Genomic DNA, 19,732 nt, shown 5'->3' on the forward strand with positions numbered 1-19,732 from the left:
AGCTACTAGCGATTTGGAGGATTCCAAGTTGCTGGACGTTGTCAGGGCATTGAAAATATATATTTCAAGGACGGCTGGAGTCAGAAAATCTGACTCGCTGTTTATACTGTATGCACCCAACAAGCTGGGTGCTCCTGCTTCTAAGCAGACGATTGCTCGTTGGATTTGTAGCACAATTCAACTTGCACATTCTGTGGCAGGCCTGCCACAGCCTAAATCTGTCAAGGCCCATTCCACAAGGAAGGTGGGCTCATCCTGGGCGGCTGCCCGAGGGGTCTCGGCATTACAACTCTGCCGAGCAGCTACGTGGTCGGGGGAGAACACGTTTGTAAAATTCTACAAATTTGATACCCTGGCTAAAGAGGACCTGGAGTTCTCTCATTCGGTGCTGCAGAGTCATCCGCACTCTCCCGCCCGTTTGGGAGCTTTGGTATAATCCCCATGGTCCTGACGGAGTCCCCAGCATCCACTAGGACGTTAGAGAAAATAAGATTTTACTTACCGATAAATCTATTTCTCGTAGTCCGTAGTGGATGCTGGGCGCCCATCCCAAGTGCGGATTGTCTGCAATACTTGTACATAGTTATTGTTACAAAAAAATCGGGTTGTTCTTGTTGTGAGCCGTCTGTTCAGAGGCTCCTACGTTGTCATACTGTTAACTGGGTTCAGATCACAAGTTGTACGGTGTGATTGGTGTGGCTGGTATGAGTCTTACCCGGGATTCAAAATCCTTCCTTATTGTGTACGCTCGTCCGGGCACAGTATCCTAACTGAGGCTTGGAGGAGGGTCATAGGGGGAGGAGCCAGTGCACACCACCTGATCCTAAAGCTTTATTTTTGTGCCCTGTCTCCTGCGGAGCCGCTAATCCCCATGGTCCTGACGGAGTCCCCAGCATCCACTACGGACTACGAGAAATAGATTTATCGGTAAGTAAAATCTTATTTTTTGCACCAGCATCAGGCGCAGAGCCCGGTGCTGGTTTTAAAAATACGGGGGATCCCCTGTCAATTTTTACCCCGCATTTTTAGAACCAGGACCAGCTCGAAGAGCCCGAGGCTGGTTATGCTTTGGAGGGGGGACCCCACGCCATTTTTTTCCGGGTTTTTTCCCGTTTTTTTAATTCGCGGCAAAATCCGGCAAATCGGCCGTTTTTCGCCCGCGGGACTGTTGAATCCGTTTTTCATTGAATATGGTGAATTCCGGCAGCCACCTGCCGGAATTCACCTGTCGAATTGTGTCGAATTAAAAAACGGCGATAATTTGCCGCGATTCGCCGTGAATTGCATATACCCCTATGTCTTCATTTTGCGGATTACCTTTACACTCAGGCCCTGCCATTCTATGACTCTGTACGATATTATGCTGTGTCAATAAAAATACTTTGAGTTGATTGTTGTTGGTAACATTTCTGGCAGCATATGCATTAGCGAACCTTTGCCATTGTATCTACAATTTTAACCCATGCACATGTATTGCTATGTTCTAAAAACTGTTTGCTGCATTCCTAATTTAAAGTAATGGAATTTTACAGTTTATTACCCTTCTTTGTTTTCTCAGGTGGTAAGAAATAAGCCTGTAGCTCGGCAAGCACCAGGCAAACGTAAATGTAACTGTCGCCAAGAAATGAGGACCACACAGCTAGGGCCTGGGCGTTTTCAAATGACACAGGAAGTTGTTTGTGATGAATGCCCTAATGTCAAGTAAGAATAATGCTCTTGTTTCTTTACTGTACAATAAGGTTGAAAAAAGCACCAGATTTTCTGCAGCGGGGTACACTGTGTTCTACAGGGAATACATCGGGCTGTAGAGCGGGATCTTGGATCCAGAGGCACAGTCAGGCAAAGCTTTGACTGTCCCAGGATGCATTGGGGCCTCCTCTATAGCTCCGCCTCCAGGCACTGAGAGCTCAATTTTGAGTGGTACCTGCAGGCAGCAGGTCACCTAACAGACGTGCTGCACTGGGCAGCCGTGAAAAAGCTATAGAAGACTTCAAGGGATGCAGCACTGTTTTGACGTTCAGTCCTGCGTCTCCATCACCTCCCAAGCGGCGTCGCCTACTCCCGCAGCTCAGATCCTGGGTACTTGCGGTGGAGACGCTCCGGCATAGGCACACAGTCGCAGATGCTCTCCTGGTTCACGTGGCTGCTACGAAGTGAGGAGGTAAGAGGGTCCCCCAGGCGGGACCCTCCACTAAATAGAGTTTCTGCCGCAGTCTAGGGAGACGTACTGTGACGCTGGCATGGACACTGTTACCGAGCAGGGACCCCACTATATCCGCCAGGGCACAGGAGTACAGGTCAGGTGTACTAACACCCCTATTGGTAAGGCTCTGTAGTACCGGCGGTGATGCCCAGCATAGGGGAGTTGGCGCTTGACCTGTAGCCCCTCCCCCGGCCAAGGGTGCCTTCTCCTTACAGATTCCTGCCCAGGGGGTGCCTCACTCTCCCTCAGTTCCTGACAGAGACGCAGGGCTCCATCTTCTGAGAATAGCTGCTACTGGTCTCTGGGATTGCAGGGCAAGGTCTTCCCTGTAAAGCAGCTTGTCCACAGTGCTGAGACTTTACAGACACTTGAGTATTCAACATGTCTTGTTACAGACAGCGTTAGTTAAGAAAGAGTGTACCTATTACAGAATATATTGTACGAATATTCTGATCTATACCCTCCGGTCTAGGACTGCGCTGTGTGTGTGTATTTAATTATATAATAATGAGTATCCCATATCCAAATTTTCCGAAATACAGAATTTTTTGAGTGAGATAGTGAAACCTTTGTTTTCTGATTGCTCAATGTACACAAACTTTGTTTAATACACAAAATTATTCAAAATATTGTATTAAATGACCACCAGGCTGTATAAGGTGTATATGAATCATAAATGCATTCTGTGCTTAGACTTGTGTCCCATCGCCATGATATCTCATTATGGTATGCAAGTATTCCAAAATACAGAAAAATCCTATATCCAAAATACTACTGGTCCCAAGAATTTCGGATATGGGATACTCAACCTGTGTGTGTGTATATAATACTTTATATAGAACATGTATATTCCTGCACTCGCATCAAGGAAAATAACAACAATGGGGTGCTCCTAGTGGGATTCTCCAAAGTTAGGTAGGCCCACAATATTCAGGCAAGAGTCCAGAGATTAGGAGGTGCACTCATCCAGTAAATAATTTTCAGCGACTTTTCTTTATTCACAATGACTTTATTGGTAGAAATTCGGCTTATTCAGTCGACGTTTCGATCCTCAGTGTTAGGATCTTTATCAAGACCAGCTTCAAATTATAGACAATGCTATAAAGGCATCATATATTGATTTCTACAAAACAATAAACAATACATACATGAACTCAAAACAATACATTACAAGGACTCAGAACAAAAAAACATAAAAGCGTGTATTGATAGACCACCGCGTCCCTCCAGCTCATGAGAACAGCTTAGACAACTCAGTAGATCACTGTAAGAAATATGTGGTATTATATGGTGGTTTATATATACCACATATTTCTTACAGTGATCTACTGAGTTGTCTAAGCTGTTCTCATGAGTTTGAGTTTCATAACCACACATGTAAGTACTCTAGCTTGTACTAACCAACTGGTGGTTTGATAGATGTTTTATTATGTTTTTGTCCGTTTAGACACATATATTGATTTATTTTTTCAGAATCTACTTTTGAATGTGGCCTAACTAGCCATGCAGCCTTGGTACTGTCTGAACCTGATATATTGATTTAGTCGAGTAAGTGTGCTGAGTTACATTATTTATCTCAAGAGTCTTGAAACACCCCATATGAGCAATTAGTGACCAACATGTGTGGTGAAGGTTTTCACCTATAGAAATCTATGGTGTCTTGTACTTGAATCACACTGGGTGCATGATAAGCTGGAGGGACGCGGTGGTCTATCAATACACGCTTTTTATGTTTTTTTGTTCTGAGTCCTTGTAATGTATTGTTTTGAGTTCATGTATGTATTGTTTATTGTTTTGTAGAAATCAATATATGATGCCTTTATAGCATTGTCTATAATTTGAAGCTTGTCTTGATAAAGATCCTAACACTGAGGATCGAAACGTCGACTGAATAAGCCGAATTTCTACCAATAAAGTCATTGTGAATAAAGAAAAGTCGCTGAAAATTATTTACTGGATGAGTGCACCTCCTAATCTCTGGACTCTTGTGTATGTGTGTGTGTGTGTGTGTGTGTGTATATGTACATGTGTGTGTGTGTGTATGTATGTATGTATGTATGTATATATATATATATATATATATATATATATATATATATGTTAATTAGTACACATCCATTGGACTCAAGTTTGTATGTGTTATATGATCTTATACTGTACTACAGTAATAATAATTGTATGAACAATTAGAAATTAAGACCACACATGTCACATTGAATATAATGTTTATTCTATTTTCTTTTCACAAGTTGTTGTAATATAACTTGTTTTTTTTTTTTCTTTCTCTGTTCTCAAAACATTAGTTAAAAACTACAGTTTTTACATAATTTAATAATTTAAAAGTACCTTAAGCACTGGTCATGTAGGGCTTTGAAAGTGAGTAAGCCAATCTTGAAAACGATTTGCCATGTTACAGGTAGCCAGTGAAGGGAGTAGAGAATAATCTCCTATCTATCTATCTATCTATCTATCTATCTATCTATCTATCTATAAAAAATATAATATATAGTACACACACACTGCTCAAAAAAGTAAAGGGAACACTTAAACAACACAATGTAACTCCAAGTCAATCACACGTCTGTGAAATCAAACTGTCCACTTAGGAAGCAACACTGATTGACAATCAATTTCACATGCTGTTGTGCAAATGGAATAGACAACAGGTGGAAATTATAGGCAATTAGTAAGACACCCCCAATAAAGGAGTTGTTCTGCAGGTGGTGACCACAGACCACTTCTCACCTCCTATGCTTTCTGGCTGATGTTATGGTCACTTTTGAAAGCTGGTGGTGCTTTCACTCTAGTGGTAGTATGAGATGGAGTCTACATCCCACACAAGTGGCTCAGGTAGTGCAGCTCATCCAGGATGGCACATCAATGCGAGCTGTGGCAAGAAGGTTGGCTGTGTCTGTCAGCGTAGTGTCCAGAGCATGGAGGCGCTACCAGGAGACAGGCCAGTACATCAGGAGACGTGGGGGAGGCTGTAGGAGGGCAACAACCTAGCAGCAGGACCACTACCTCCGCCTTTGTGCAAGGAGGAACAGGAGGAGCACTGCCAGAGCCCTGCAAAATTACCTCCAGCAAGCCACAAATGTGCATGTGTCTACTCAAACGATCAGAAACAGACTCCATGAGGGTGGTATGAGTGCCCGACGTCCACAGGTGGGGGTTGTGCTTGCAGCCCAACACCGTGCAGGACGTTTGGCATTTGCCAGAGAACACCAAGATTGGCAAATTCGCCACTGGCGCCCTGTGCTCTTCACAGATGAAAGCAGGTTCTCACTGAGTACATGTAACAGACGTGATAGAGTCTGGAGACGCCAAGGAGAACGTTCTGCTGCCTGCAACATCCTCCAGCATGACCGGCTTGGCATTGGGTCAGTAATGGTGTGGGGTGGCATTTCTTTGGCTGGCCGCACAGCCCTCCATGTGCTCGCCAGAGGTAGCCTGACTGCAATTAGGTACCGAGATGAGATCCTCAGACCCCTTGTGAGACCATATGCTGGTGCGGTTGGCCCTGGGTTCCTCCTAATGCAAGACAGTGCTAGACCTCATGTGGCTGGAGTGTGTCAGCAGTTCCTGCAAGACGAAGGCATTGATGCTATGGACTGGCCCGCTCGTTCCCCAGACCTGAATCCAATTGAGCACATCTGGGACATCCTGTCTCGCTCCATCCACCAACGCCACGTTGCACCACAGACTGTCCAGGAGTTGGCGGATGCTTTAGTCCAGGTCTGGGAAGAGATCCCTCAGGAGACCATCCGCCACCTCATCAGGAGCATGCCCAGGCGTTGCAGGGAGGTCATACAGGCACGTGGAGGCCACACACACTACTGAACCTCATTTTGACTTGTTTTAAGGACATTACATCAAAGTTGGATCAGCCTGTAGTGTGTTTTTCCACTTTAATTTTGAGTGTGACTCCAAATCCAGACCTCCATGGGTTAATACATTTGATATATATATATATATATATATATATATGTGTGTGTGTATGTATATATATATATATATATATATATATATGTGTGTGTGTGTGTGTGTGTGTGTGTGTGTATGTATATGTGTGTGTATGTGTGTATATATATATATATATATATATATATATATATATATATAATTATTATTATTTCATATCCAGTGGGGCAAAAAGGTGTTTGGATAGCCGCCGGTTGTGCAAGTTGACCAACTTAAAAATATGAGAGAGGTCTGTAATTTTCATCATAGGTGTGCTTCAACTGTGAGAGAGAGAATCTGAAAAAAACAGGAAATCCACATTGTATGATTTTTTAAACCATTTATTTGTATATTCTTGCGGAAAATAAATATTTGGACAATTTAAAATGTTTAACTCAATACTTTGTAATGTAACCTCGGTTGGCAATTACAGAGGTCAAACGTTTCCTGTTGTTCTTCCTTTTTTTTTTTTTTTTTTTTTTATGCAATATTTTTATTGAAGAGATGTCGAATAAATCAATACAGTTCAAACAGGAGATGACACCCAAATAAATTCCAAAGAACATACATGATATTCCATAGGATATGTAGAAACATAAAGAGGGGTACCTCAACAATACAATGTGAATGTCGACAACAATTTTTCTGTGGTTTTTACGAAAGTCGAAATGAGAAAAGGAAAGAAAAGATCAGGGATGAAAAGAGAAGGAAAGTGAGAAGAGGGAGGGCGGTGGAGGAAATGGAGACCACTTAAGGGGGTATCCAAGGTTAGATTGCTACACGGGGTAGCCATCACTACCATCAGAACTAAACATAGTGAACAATTGCTTGTTGAGTTTGGCACCTAAGCAATAAAACTACGTCCCAGTATATCACACCCGGGTAATAGGGGTTTTAATATAAGTGAACCAGGGTTCCCAAGTCCTCATATATTTATCCGACCTATCACGTAAGGAAGCTGTGATTTTCTCCATTGTGGAGATATACCATATTTTGGACAGCAACATGCTCATAGGGGGGATATTGGGCTTTTTTCCAGCATTTAGCTAGCACACAGCTGTCAGCATGAAGAATTTGGAGTACAAGACTACCCGCATGGCTACTAATATTAGACAAAGGAAGGCCCAGCAAAGCCGTCCAAGGACCCAGTGTCACTTGGGTGCCAAGATCAGACCCAATAAGATTCTTCACGGATTTTGGGGCAGGACCACCAAATGTGTTTGATGTCTCCAATCTGACCACACTCTCGCCAACGCAATGGGGAGGACCCAGGGAAAATGTTGCTGGGACCAGATACCATCTGGTATATACTTTATAGGAGTTTTCCTTTACTAGAGAGGAAATTGAGGACTGGGCGACATTCTGCCTAATGACTTCCTAGGAATCCTCCCCAGGTGGGGGGCCCCAAGTCCTGCTTCCATTTACTTTCATGAGGCAGTGTCTGCTGATTTTCAATGAGCGTAATAAACTATACAGTATAGAGATAATACCCTGTCGCATAGGAGAGTAAACACAGAGTCGTTCAAAAGGGGTAAGTTGGCGAATGACCTTGGATTTTGGAAGGGAACTTAAAGAGCGGAGTTGTAGAAATTCGTATAGAACAGGTTGGGTGATACCATATTTGTCACTTAAGGAATCTAAGGAGCGCCAAGAAGTACCTTCAATAAAATCAAAGACTAGTCCTGGACGTGGATTCAGGTGAAACCACGAATGGGAACGTAAGGCGGAGCCAGGAGGGAAATCCTGATTATCCCAAATAGAAGTGATGGGGGATGGGAAAGTAGAGAGACCATAATGCAGAATGCAGAAAAACCATAGGGAGCAAGTGAGTTTTGTAGTGGGAATGCACGATTGCATCTTCTGATTAGGCTTAACAGGTGTAAGTAGGGAAGCCAAAGTGGAAACCTTGGCCGCCAAGAGTTCAATTTGTATCCAAGGTAAGTGGGGTGTTTAAGAGAACCAGTTAAGTGCCTGGCTCAAGTGAGTTGCATGATAGTATTTGCGGATATCCGGTAAACCTCTGCCTCCAGCCACCGGGTCCCTTATCAGGGTGGGGGTTTTAACTCTAGGGGGTTTATTAGATCATATGAATTTTAAGAAGAGTTTCTGCATTCGGCACAAAGCCTCTGCGGGGATGCGTTCCGGAATTGTTTGGATCAGATATAAAAGCCTGGGTAAGATGTTCATTTTCACTGAGACTATACATCCAAACCAGGTCATGATCTGTTTGTCCCAAGCTCGTAGATCAGATTCAATACAATTAAAAAGGGTTGGGAAATTTTCAGAATACAGAGACCCATAGGAATTCGTGGTAAACGCACCTAAATATTTAATTTTCTTGGAGCGCCAAGAGAAATTAAAGTTAGCGGCAAGGAGATACTTGGTTTCCTCACTAAGATGCAAGGGAAGGGCTTCCGATTTGGAATAGCTGATGCGGTACCCTGAATAAAAAGAATATGATGATAGTTTGGAATAGGTTAGGGATGGACGTATGGGGGGAGGAAAGCGTTAACAGAACATCATCCGCAAATAATGATCATTTAAACTCCACATTCTCAACCAATATACCTTTTAATATCAGGGTTGGCCCTAACCATACATGCCAGAGGTTCGATAGTTATAGCAAAAATTAATGGTGACAAGGGACACCCCTGACGCGTACCATTGGTAATTTGGAATAAATGAGTCCTTGCCATTGACCCGAACTCTGGCCGAAGGGTTGGAGTACAGTGCCTGAATGCCCTGGAGTAGGCTTCCCCCCCATGCTGAACCTACGTAAGGTAGTAAACGTAAAGGGCCACAGTATTTTATCAAAAGAGAGAACGATAGAAGGCATTTTAGCTTTGTTAATAAGGTGAACTAAATTAATAGTTCTTCGGGTATTGTCTCTAGCTTGTCGGCCTTGGATGAAGCCCACCTGGTCAGCATGTATCTATTGCGGGAGAACTGAGTTCAACCTCAGAACTAGGATTTTGGCGAAAAGTTTAATATCATTATTTAGCGGGGAGATAGGGCGATAACTAGAACACGAGTTGGGGTCTTTCCCTGGTTTATGAATTAACACAATCTGAGCCTCCAGTGTACGGGGAGAGAGAGGTTCACCCTTGAGGAATCCATTAAAGAGCCTGCAAAGGTGGGGCAGAAGAATCCCCTTGTCATCAGGCCCAGGGGCCTTGCCTGGCTTCTGAATCTGAAGGGCATTGTCTATTTCTTCAATAGTTATATCTGAACCTAACTGAGACACCAGCGAACCACTCAACGATGGTAAATTGCATTTATCCAAAAGGGACTCAATCCCTTCGTTGAATCTCAGTGAAGGTTAGGAAGCCACATCTGCATTGTATAGTGATTTATAGTATTCCTCAAATTCACTAAGAATGTGGTCAGGCTCATGTGTCAATACCCATTGTTTAGTATGAATAGATAAGATATTCTTGGAGGAAATTTGGAATCTCAACTTCCTGGCAAGAAGTTTGTCTGCCTTATCCCCTTTTTCGTAATAAATCTGATTGAGGCGCCTAAGGCATTGTTCCGTCTTATGAGATAACATATTGAGTTCACCCCTAACTTTAAGTAGCCGATCTAAGTCAGCTGGGCACAGGGAAGACCTATGAATTTCCTCCAGACGATGGAGTTGGTCAGTCAACTCCAAAATCTTTTGGGAGCGCTGTTTAGTGAGCCTAGCTGCGATCTGTATAAAGTGGCCCCGAAGGACCGCCTTATGAGCCTCCCACAAAGTCATATCGGACATACCAGGGGTTTGATTCAAGCTAAAGTAATCAGTCAGTACCTGAGTGACCTGTGGCAAAACGTCAGTACGCTGGAGAAGAGCGTCATTAAGGACCCAGGAGGGAGGAGAAAGAGTGCGGGACAAACCAGAGAGAGTCAAAGATACCGGGGCATGGTCGGACCATGTAATTGGGTGAATAAGACATTTTTGGATCTTCGAGGTTAAATCTCTCACAATCATAATCCTATCGATCCTCGTATAAAGATTATGCACCGGTGAAAAAAAAGTCTAGTTTTTAACTAAGGGGTCAAGAACTCTCCAAGAATCGAAGAGTAGGTGGTTTTTAAGTAGTGACAACTGGGCTCTAGAATTACGATTACTTATATGGGGAAGGGAATGGGAGCGGTCGAGGCTGTGGTGGAGTATGGTATTGAAATCCCCTGCCATTAAAATATCACCTTTTCTATATTGGGCAATCTTGGAATCTAAAGAGGCGAAGAAAGAGGCCTGATTAACATTAGGGGCATAGACGTTAATCAGAGTAATAGGAACATTATTAAGCTTGCCCACAATGATGAGAAGTCTACCCCTTTTGTCTCTAATAATTAAGTGGGTGGGAATCAATATGGCAACCCCCCGTTTCTTCTGGGTATGATCGCATGCATGTATAACTACCGGGTGACGTCTAGAGCGCAATTCGGGATGGGAAGTACCTCTAAAATGCGTCTCCTGAAGGAACACCAGATCTCCCCCCAACCTGTTTTAGAAAGAAATAATTTAGTCCTCTTTTGGTGGCTATTGAGACCCTTCACATTGTAAATTATATCGTTAATCGACATAACAGTGTGTATATAAGAGCAGAGCTAGAACATCCCTAAAAACACCTGGTCTCCTGAAGAAACAAAGGTAAGAGGAGAGGCAGAAGGTAGGAAAAAGAAAAAAATAGGAGAAGAAAGACATGGAGAACAATACAAACGGAACAAATGCAGCAATAAACCGAGCCAAAGACCCATTGTACTCATCGTACGGGTCCACACGTTTGAACTCCCGTATGGGGTATTAAGGGAGAAAAAACAGCTATAATGGCTCAGTGGAGGGCGTGGCGTCACACACCTATGAACCTACAGGGGAAAAAAAAAAAGAGAACGAATAGGGCGACCCTGGGGGATCGGTGCAACATTTGATAACAATAAATCACATCAGAACCGTATAAACAGTAACAACATGGACTCAATCAGATAAGCTCGGTAAAAAGAAAATAGAGAACCTCTAAAATACAAAACACCATAGTATATAGCAATATACAGTAACCCATCAAGGCAGCACGTGGAAAAAACTTCATGGAGGATCACGCCAGGATGAGGCTTTTGCTGGGACTGTCGACCAAAGACGTTGAGGTGCACGTTGTGTGAGAGGTAAGCTTGGGGTGCGTTGAAGACCTGGCACAGCCTGTGGGGGAGAAGGCTTGTCAGGGGGTGGGGGGGGGGCAAGTTAAGTTTCTGAAGAAGCCGGTGGGCATCCTTCTTGGATCGTGCCAGTAGCCTCTTCCCATCAAGCTGCACTATCAAGGCGAAGGGATAACCGCATCTGTATCGGATTTGATTCTCCCTGAGGATCTGGGTATATTTCTTCATATCAAAGCGCCTCTTAAGAGTAATAGGGGATAAGTCCTGGAACACCAGCAGCTTATGCGTTTCAAACAGACAAGTCCTTGTTACGAGCAGCAGTTAAAACTCTGTCCTTAGTTTTGAAATAATGACAGCATAAGACCACATCTCTCGGAGGGGACGATGATGACTGTTTTTGGCACAGGGAGCAATGAGCTCTAGGAGGAAAAGCTCAGGCGAAGTGTCCGGCAGGAGATTTTGAAAGAAGCGGATGAGGAAATCTTCCAGTTGAGCAGGTTCCACCGACTCCGGGATATATTTAATGCGCAGATTGTTACGTCTTGCGCGATTATCTGCATCCTCGTATTGATCTTGAAGGAGGTAAATGTCTTCTTGCATGACATAAACAGAGTGTTCCATCTCTTGCTGGAAATTGATAACTTCATCAGTTTTCTGTTCGACGTCAGTGCGAGCACCGAGGTCCGAGATCTCATCCTTGAGACCAGAGATGGCCTTGTGGATCTCCGAGTGAAAAGCCTGTTTCAACGACTTCATCTCATTAAGGATAGAGGAAATGCAGTCTTTCATGGAAGTCTAGCACAGGTGATTCTTCCTCAGATTCCGAAATAGGAGCAGGTTGTGGGGCGGATGACAGTTTAGATGAGTTAGGCTTCATTTTAGAACTAAAGGAAGTCAAATCCGCGGATGGTGCAGATTTTTTGGACCTAGGCATGGCGTATGACAGTCCCGGAAATGAAGAATGAACAAAAATCAAAACTGAGCAATAGCGTAGAAAGTTAGTGTTCCATTATATTACGCGTAATGAAAGTAAACATGAAGCCCCCAGGGCAGCATCCATTATGATTTAGCAGAGCATTCCCCTGCGTAGTAGTATCATAGAAGGCTGAAGCATAATTCAGGTGCAGTAGGATGCACTAGCCAGGAGATGGCGCACCCAGATTGTAGATTATAATGTAAGGAGGCTCAAAGTCTTAATAATATATCGGGGAGCCCCAGCAATATACAATAAGGCACAGCACTACGAAGATGGGGGCCACAGCAGTGAGAACCCATGCAGGAAGGGTTATAGAGCTACAGGTGTGCCCAGTGTGTGGGGGCAATCACTGGTGTAGTGAGGGGAGAAGCAGCCCACTCGTGGGTGAGGGAAGATGGCCGCCGGCAGGGAGCCCCTCCAAGGACTGCGAGAGGTACCTGGTCTCCTAGGAGCTGTGGAGGGGGGCCTTGTAATTCAGAAGGACCCCTAGGGCTAAAGGCCGCTCAGCAGTGTGCAGGAGAGGAAGCTGGGGTCCACGGAGCTATCCGGGGTCCCGTCACGGCCACGCTCCGATCCTGGAGCTCACGGCCGGAGCATCCCCAAACTCAAAGTCCCGGCTGCAGGTCACGGAACAGGCCGCGGTGGCTAGAGGTAGCAGGAGGCCGCCCGGGGCCACAGGTCCGTCCCACAAGCCGCTCTACACCACAGAGAGGCCTCCAAGCTGCGGTGGGGCTGCAGGGAAACTGCTTTTTGAGTCCCCTGTGCCGGAGCTCCAGCGCCAGACGTCCGCTCAGCCCTGCGTCTAGGCCACGCCCCCGTTTCCTGTAGTTCTTGACCAGGTTTGCACACACTGTAGCAGGTATTTTGGCCCACTCTTCCATGCAGATCTTCTCTAGATCTGTTATGCTTTGGGGCTGTCGCCGGGCAAAACGGACTTTCAACTCCCTCCACAGATTTTATATTGGTTGAGGTCTGGAGACTGGCTAGGCCACTCCAGGACCTTGAAAAGCTTCTTACAGAGCCACTCCTTGGTTGCCCGGGTGGTGTGTTTGGGGTCATTGTCATGCTGGAAGACCCAGCCACATTCCATCTTCAATGCTCTTACTGAGCGAAGGATGTTTTTGCACAAAATCTCACTATGCATGGCCCCATTCATCCTCTCCTTAATACGGATCAGTCGTCCTGCCCCCTTTGCAGAAAAGCAACCCCAAAGCATGTTTCTCTGACGTCCTAGTGGATGCTGGGAACTCCGTAAGGACCATGGGGAATAGACGGGCTCCGCAGGAGACTGGGCACTCTAAAAGAAAGATTAGGTACTATCTGGTGTGTACTGGCTCCTCCCTCTATGCCCCTCCTCCAGACCTCAGTTAGATTTCTGTGCCCGGCCGAGCTGGATGCACACTAGGGGCTCTCCTGAGCTCCTAGAAAGAAAGTTTATTTTAGGTTTTTTATTTTACAGTGAGACCTGCTGGCAACAGGCTCACTGCAACGAGGGACTAAGGGGAGAAGAAGCGAACCTACCTGCTTGCACACTGGCGCCATTTCTCCCTCACAGTTCCGCTGGAAGAAAGCTCCCTGGCTCTCCCCTGCAGTCTGCACTACAGAAAGGGTAAAAAAGAGAGGGGGGGCACTAAATTTAGGCGCAGTATAACTTATAGCAGCTATAAGGGGACATAATTCAGTTAGTCCCTGCATTATATAGCGCTCTGGTGTGTGCTGGCATACTCTCTCTCTGTCTCCCCAAAGGGCTTTTGTGGGGTCCTGTCTCCTGTTAAGAGCATTCCCTGTGTGTGCGCGGTGTCGGTACGACTGTGTCGACATGTTTGATGAGGAGGCTTATGTGGAGGCAGAGCAGATGCCTATAAATGTGATGTCACCCCCTGCGGGGCAGACACCTGAGTGGATGGACTTATGGAAGGAATTACGTGCAAGTGTCGACTCCTTACAAAAAAAATTTGACGACATGCCAAATGCGGGACAGCCGGCTTCTCAGCTCGTGCCTGCCCAGATGACTCAAAGGCCATCCGGGGCTCTAAAGCGCCCACTACCTCAGATGGCAGACACAGATGTCGACACGGATACTGATACCAGTGTCGACGACGAAGAGTCAAATTTAATGTCCACTAGGGCCATTTGTTGCATGATTGAGGCAATGAAAGAGGTATTATACATTTCTGATATAAACCCAGGTACCTCAAAAAAGGGTATTATGTTTGGGGAGAAAAAACTACCAATAGTTTTTCCCCCATCTGAAGAATTAAATGAAGTGTGTGAAGAATCGTGGGCTTTCCCCGATAAAAAATTGGTAATTTCTAAAAAGTTACTAATGGCGTTCCCTTTCTCGCCAGAGGATAGGTCACGTTGGGAAACTCCCCCTAGGGTGGATAAAGCGCTCACACGTTTGTCAAAAAAGGTGGCACTACCGTCTCCGGATACGGCCGCCCTAAAGGAACTGCTGATAGAAAGCAGGAGGCTATCCTGAAGTCTATATATACACACACAGGTGTTATACTGAGACCAGCTATTGCTTCAGCATGGATGTGCAGTGCTGCTGCTGCATGGTCAGATTCCCTGTCGGAAAATATTGACACCCTAGACAGGGACACTATATTGCTAACCGTAGAGCATATAAAAGACTCGGTCTTATACATGAGAGATGCACAGAGGGAGATCTGCCGGCTGGCATCTAGAATAAGTGCATTGTCCATTTCTGCTAGGAGAGACTTATGGGCTCGGCAGTGGACAGGGGATGCAGATTCAAAAAGGCACATGGAAGTTTTGCCTTATAAGGGTGAGGAGTTATTCGGGGATGGTCTCTCAGACCTAGTTTCCACAGCAACAGCTGGGAAGTCAGCATTTTTGCCCCATGTCCCCTCACAGCCTAAGAAAGCGCCGTATTATCAGGTACAGTCCTTTTGACCCCAGAAAAACAGGCGGAGAAAAGGCGGGTCCTTTCTGTCTAGAGGCAGAGGTAGAGGGAAAAAGCTGCAACAAACAGCAGGTTCCCAGGAACAAAAGTCCTCCCCCGATAGTTCAAGATGGAATCGCTCAGGGCGGTTATTGCAAGCCTGGACGAGGGGGATTACATGGTATCCCTGGACATCAAGGATGCTTACCTGCATGTCCCCATTTACCTTCCTCACCAGGAGTACCTCAGATTTGTGGTACAGGATTGCCATTACCAATTCCAGACACTGCCGTTTGGACTGTCCACGGCACCGAGGGTGTTTACCAAGGTAATGGCAGAAATGATGATACTCCTTCGAAAAAAGGGAGTTTTAATTATCCCGTACTTGGACAATCTCCTTATAAAGGCGAGGTCCAAGGAGCAGTTGTTGGTCGGAGTAGCACTATCTCGGGAAGTGCAACAACAGCACGGCTGGATTCTAAACATTCCAAAGTCACAGCTGGTTCCTTCCACACGCCTACTGTTCCTGGGGATGATTCTGGACACAGAACAGAAAAAAGTGTTTCTCCCGCAAGAGAAAGCCAGGGAGCTGTCATCTCTAGTCAGAGACCTCCTGAAACCAAAACAGGTATCGGTGCATCACTGCACACGAGTCCTGGGAAAAATGGTGGCTTCATACGAAGCAATTCCATTCGGCAGGTTCCATGCAAGGACCTTCCAGTGGGACCTCTTGGACAAGTGGCCGGGATCGCATCTTCAGATGCATCGACTGATAACCCTGTCTCCAAGGACCAGGGTGTCTCTGCTGTGGTGGCTGCAAAGTGCTCATCTTCTAGAGGGCCGCAGATTCGGCATACAGGACTGGGTCCTGGTGACCACGGATGCCAGCCTTCGAGGGTGGGGTGCAGTCACACAGGGAAGAAATTTCCAAGGACTTTGGTCAAGTCAGGAGTCGTCCCTACACATAAATATTCTGGAACTGAGGGCCATTTACAATGCCCTAAGTCAGGCAAGGCCCCTGCTTCAAAACCAGCCGGTACTGATCCAATCAGACAACATCACGGCAGTCGCCCATGTAAACCGACAGGGCGGCACAAGAAGCAGGATGGCGATGGCAGAAGCCACAAGGATTCTCCGATGGGCGGAAAATCACGTCATAGCACTGTCAGCAGTGTTCATTCCGGGAGTGGACAACTGGGAAGCAGACTTCCTCAGCAGACACGACCTACACCCGGGAGAATGGGGACTTCATCCAGAAGTCTTCAAACTGTTGGTACACCGTTGGGAAAGGCCACAGGTGGACATGATGGCGTCCCGCCTCAACAAAAAACTAAAGAGATATTGCGCCAGGTCAAGGGACCCTCAGGCGATAGCTGTGGACGCTCTGGTGACACCGTGGGTGTACCAGTCGGTTTATGTGTTCCCTCCTCTGCCTCTCATACCAAAGGTACTGAGAATAATAAGAAGACGAGGAGTAAGAACGATACTCGTGGTTCCGGATTGGTCAAGAAGAGCTTGGTACCCAGAACTTCAAGAAATGATATCAGAGGACCCATGGCCTCTACCGCTCAGACAGGATCTGCTACAGCAGGGGCCCTGTCTGTTCCAAGACTTACCGCCGGTGCTTTTGACGGCATGGCGGTTGAATTCCGGATCCTAAAGGAAAAGGGCATTCCGGAGGAAGTCATTCCTACGCTGATAAAAGCCAGGAAAGAAGTAACCGCAAACCATTATCACCGTATTTGGCGAAAATATGTTGCGTTGTGTGAGGTCAGGAAGGGCCCTACAGAGGAATTTCAGCTGGGTCGTTTTCTGCACTTCCTACAGTCGGGAGTGACTATGGGCCTAAAATTGGGTTCCATTAAGGTCCAGATTTCGGCTCTGTCGATTTTCTTCCAGAAAGAACTGGCTTCAATGCCTGAAGTTCAGACATTTGTAAAGGGAGTGCTACATATTCAGCCCCCTTTTGTGCCTCCTGTGGCACCTTGGGATCTCAACGTGGTGTTGAGTTTCCTGAAATCACATTGGTTTGAGCCACTTAAAACTGTGGATCTGAAATATCTCACGTGGAAAGTGGTCATGTTATTGGCCTTGGCTTCGGCCAGGCGTGTGTCAGAATTGGCGGCTTTGTCATGTAAAAGCCCTTATCTGATTTTCCATATGGATAGGGCAGAATTGGGGACTCGTCCCCAGTTTCTCCCTAAGGTGGTATCAGCTTTTCACTTGAACCAACCTATTGTAGTGCCTGCGGCTACTAGGGACTTGGAAGATTCCAAGTTACTGGACGTAGTCAGGGCCTTGAAAATTTATGTTTCCAGGACGGCTGGAGTCAGGAAAACTGACTCGCTTTTTATCCTGTATGCACCCAACAAAATAGGTGCTCCTGCTTCTAAGCAGACTATTGCTCGCTGGATTTGTAGCACAATTCAGCTGGCGCATTCTGCGGCTGGATTGCCGCATCCTAAATCAGTAAAAGCCCATTCCACGAGGAAAGTGGGCTCTTCTTGGGCGGCTGCCCGAGGGGTCTCGGCTTTACAACTTTGCCGAGCTGCAACTTGGTCAGGGGCAAACACGTTTGCAAAATTCTACAAATTTGATACCCTGGCTGAGGAGGACCTTGAGTTCTCTCATTCGGTGCTGCAGAGCCATCCGCACTCTCCCGCCCGTTTGGGAGCTTTGGTATAATCCCCATGGTCCTTACGGAGTTCCCAGCATCCACTAGGACGTCAGAGAAAATAAGATTTTACTCACCGGTAAATCTATTTCTCGTAGTCCGTAGTGGATGCTGGGCGCCCATCCCAAGTGCGGATTGTCTGCAATACTTGTATATAGTTATTGCCTAACTAAAGGGTTATTGTTGAGCCATCTGTTGAGAGGCTCTGTTATATTTCATACTGTTAACTGGGTATAGTATCACGAGTTATACGGTGTGATTGGTGTGGCTGGTATGAGTCTTACCCGGGATTCAAAATCCTTCCTTATTGTGTCAGCTCTTCCGGGCACAGTATCCTAACTGAGGTCTGGAGGAGGGGCATAGAGGGAGGAGCCAGTGCACACCAGATAGTACCTAATCTTTCTTTTAGAGTGCCCAGTCTCCTGCAGAGCCCGTCTATTCCCCATGGTCCTTACGGAGTTCCCAGCATCCACTACGGACTACGAGAAATAGATTTACCGGTGAGTAAAATCTTATTTTCCACCCCCATGCTTCACCATGGGTATGGTGTTCTTGGGATGCCATACATCATTCTTCTCCCTCCAAACACTGCAAGTGTGGTTTATACCAAAAAGTTCGATTTTGCTCTCATCTGACCACATTACATTCTCCCAATCCTCCTCTGTATCATCCAGATGGTCACTGGCAAACTTTTAGACTGGCCTGGACATGTGCTGGCTTAAGCAGGGGGACCTTTTGGGCGCTGCAGGATTTCAGTCCATGACGACGTAGTGTGTTACTAATGGTAACCTTTGTGACTGTGGTCCCAGCTCTCTTGAAGTCATTGACCAGGTCCCCCCATGTAGTTCTGGGCTGATTCCTCACCGTTCTCAAGATCATTGATACCCCACGAGGTGAGATCTTGCATGGAGACCCAGGTCGAGGGAGCTTGTCAGTGATCTTGTATTTCTTCCATTTTTTAATAATTGCGCCAACAGTTGATCTCTTCTCACCAAGCTGCTTGCCTATTGTCGAGTAGCTCATCCCAGCCTTGTGCAGCTCTACAATTTTGTCCCTGGTGTCCTTAGACAGCTCTCTGGTCTTGGCCATGGTGGAGAGGTAGCAGTCTGACTGTTTGAGGGTGTGGACAGGTGTCTTTTATACAGATAACCAGATCAAACGGGTGCGATTAATACAGGTAATGAGTGGAGGATAGAAGAGATTCTTATAGAAGAAGTAACAGGTCTGTGAGAGCCAGAAATCTTGCTGCTTGGTAGGTGTCCAAATATTTATTTTCCACAAGAATATACAAATAAATAGTTTGAAAATCATACAGTGTGATTTCCTGTTGTGTTTTTTTTTTTTTGTTCCCCCCCCCCCCCCCCCCCCCAGATTCTGTCTCTCGCAGTTGAAGTGTACCTATGATGGAAATTTAAGACCTCTCATCTTTTTAAGTGGGTCATCTTGCACAATCGGTGGCTGTCCAAATACTTTTTTTGCCCCACTGTGTGTATGTATATATGTGTATGTGTGTATATATGTATGTGTGTATATATGTGTGTGTGTGTGTGTGTGTATATATATATATATATATATATATATGTGTGTGTGTATGTATGTATATGTATATATATATATATATATATATATATATATAAATCAGCACTTGCCATAGCGAACTCACTTATCCTCACAACATCAATAAATCATTTAATGATTGATGTTGTGAGGATAAGTGAGCTTGCTATGGTGAGTGCTGAATTTTCTGTTTGTATATATTTAAGTAGGTGGCCATGGGCTACATGCACCCCACACTATGAGTGGTGAGTGCAGACATTGCGCCCTGCCTCTTGGGTGGCGAGAACTGTGGCTTTATATTTGTATGTATGTATGTGT

The 19,732-nt window shown here is 45.6% G+C and overlaps 1 protein-coding gene across 1 annotated transcript in view; it reads left to right on the forward strand.

Annotated features, from left to right (window-relative positions):
- DNAJB11 (DnaJ heat shock protein family (Hsp40) member B11) overlaps positions 1-19,732 on the forward strand; it is a 164,909-nt gene that overhangs the window by 77,026 nt on the left and 68,151 nt on the right. The window contains exon 5 of the mRNA XM_063934128.1: positions 1,559-1,701. Coding sequence (XP_063790198.1) covers positions 1,559-1,701 — 143 coding nt within the window. The remainder of the gene's footprint in view (positions 1-1,558; positions 1,702-19,732) is intronic.

Source organism: Pseudophryne corroboree, chromosome 7 (genome assembly GCF_028390025.1).
Source record: "Pseudophryne corroboree isolate aPseCor3 chromosome 7, aPseCor3.hap2, whole genome shotgun sequence".
Classification (NCBI taxonomy): Eukaryota; Metazoa; Chordata; class Amphibia; order Anura; family Myobatrachidae; genus Pseudophryne; species Pseudophryne corroboree.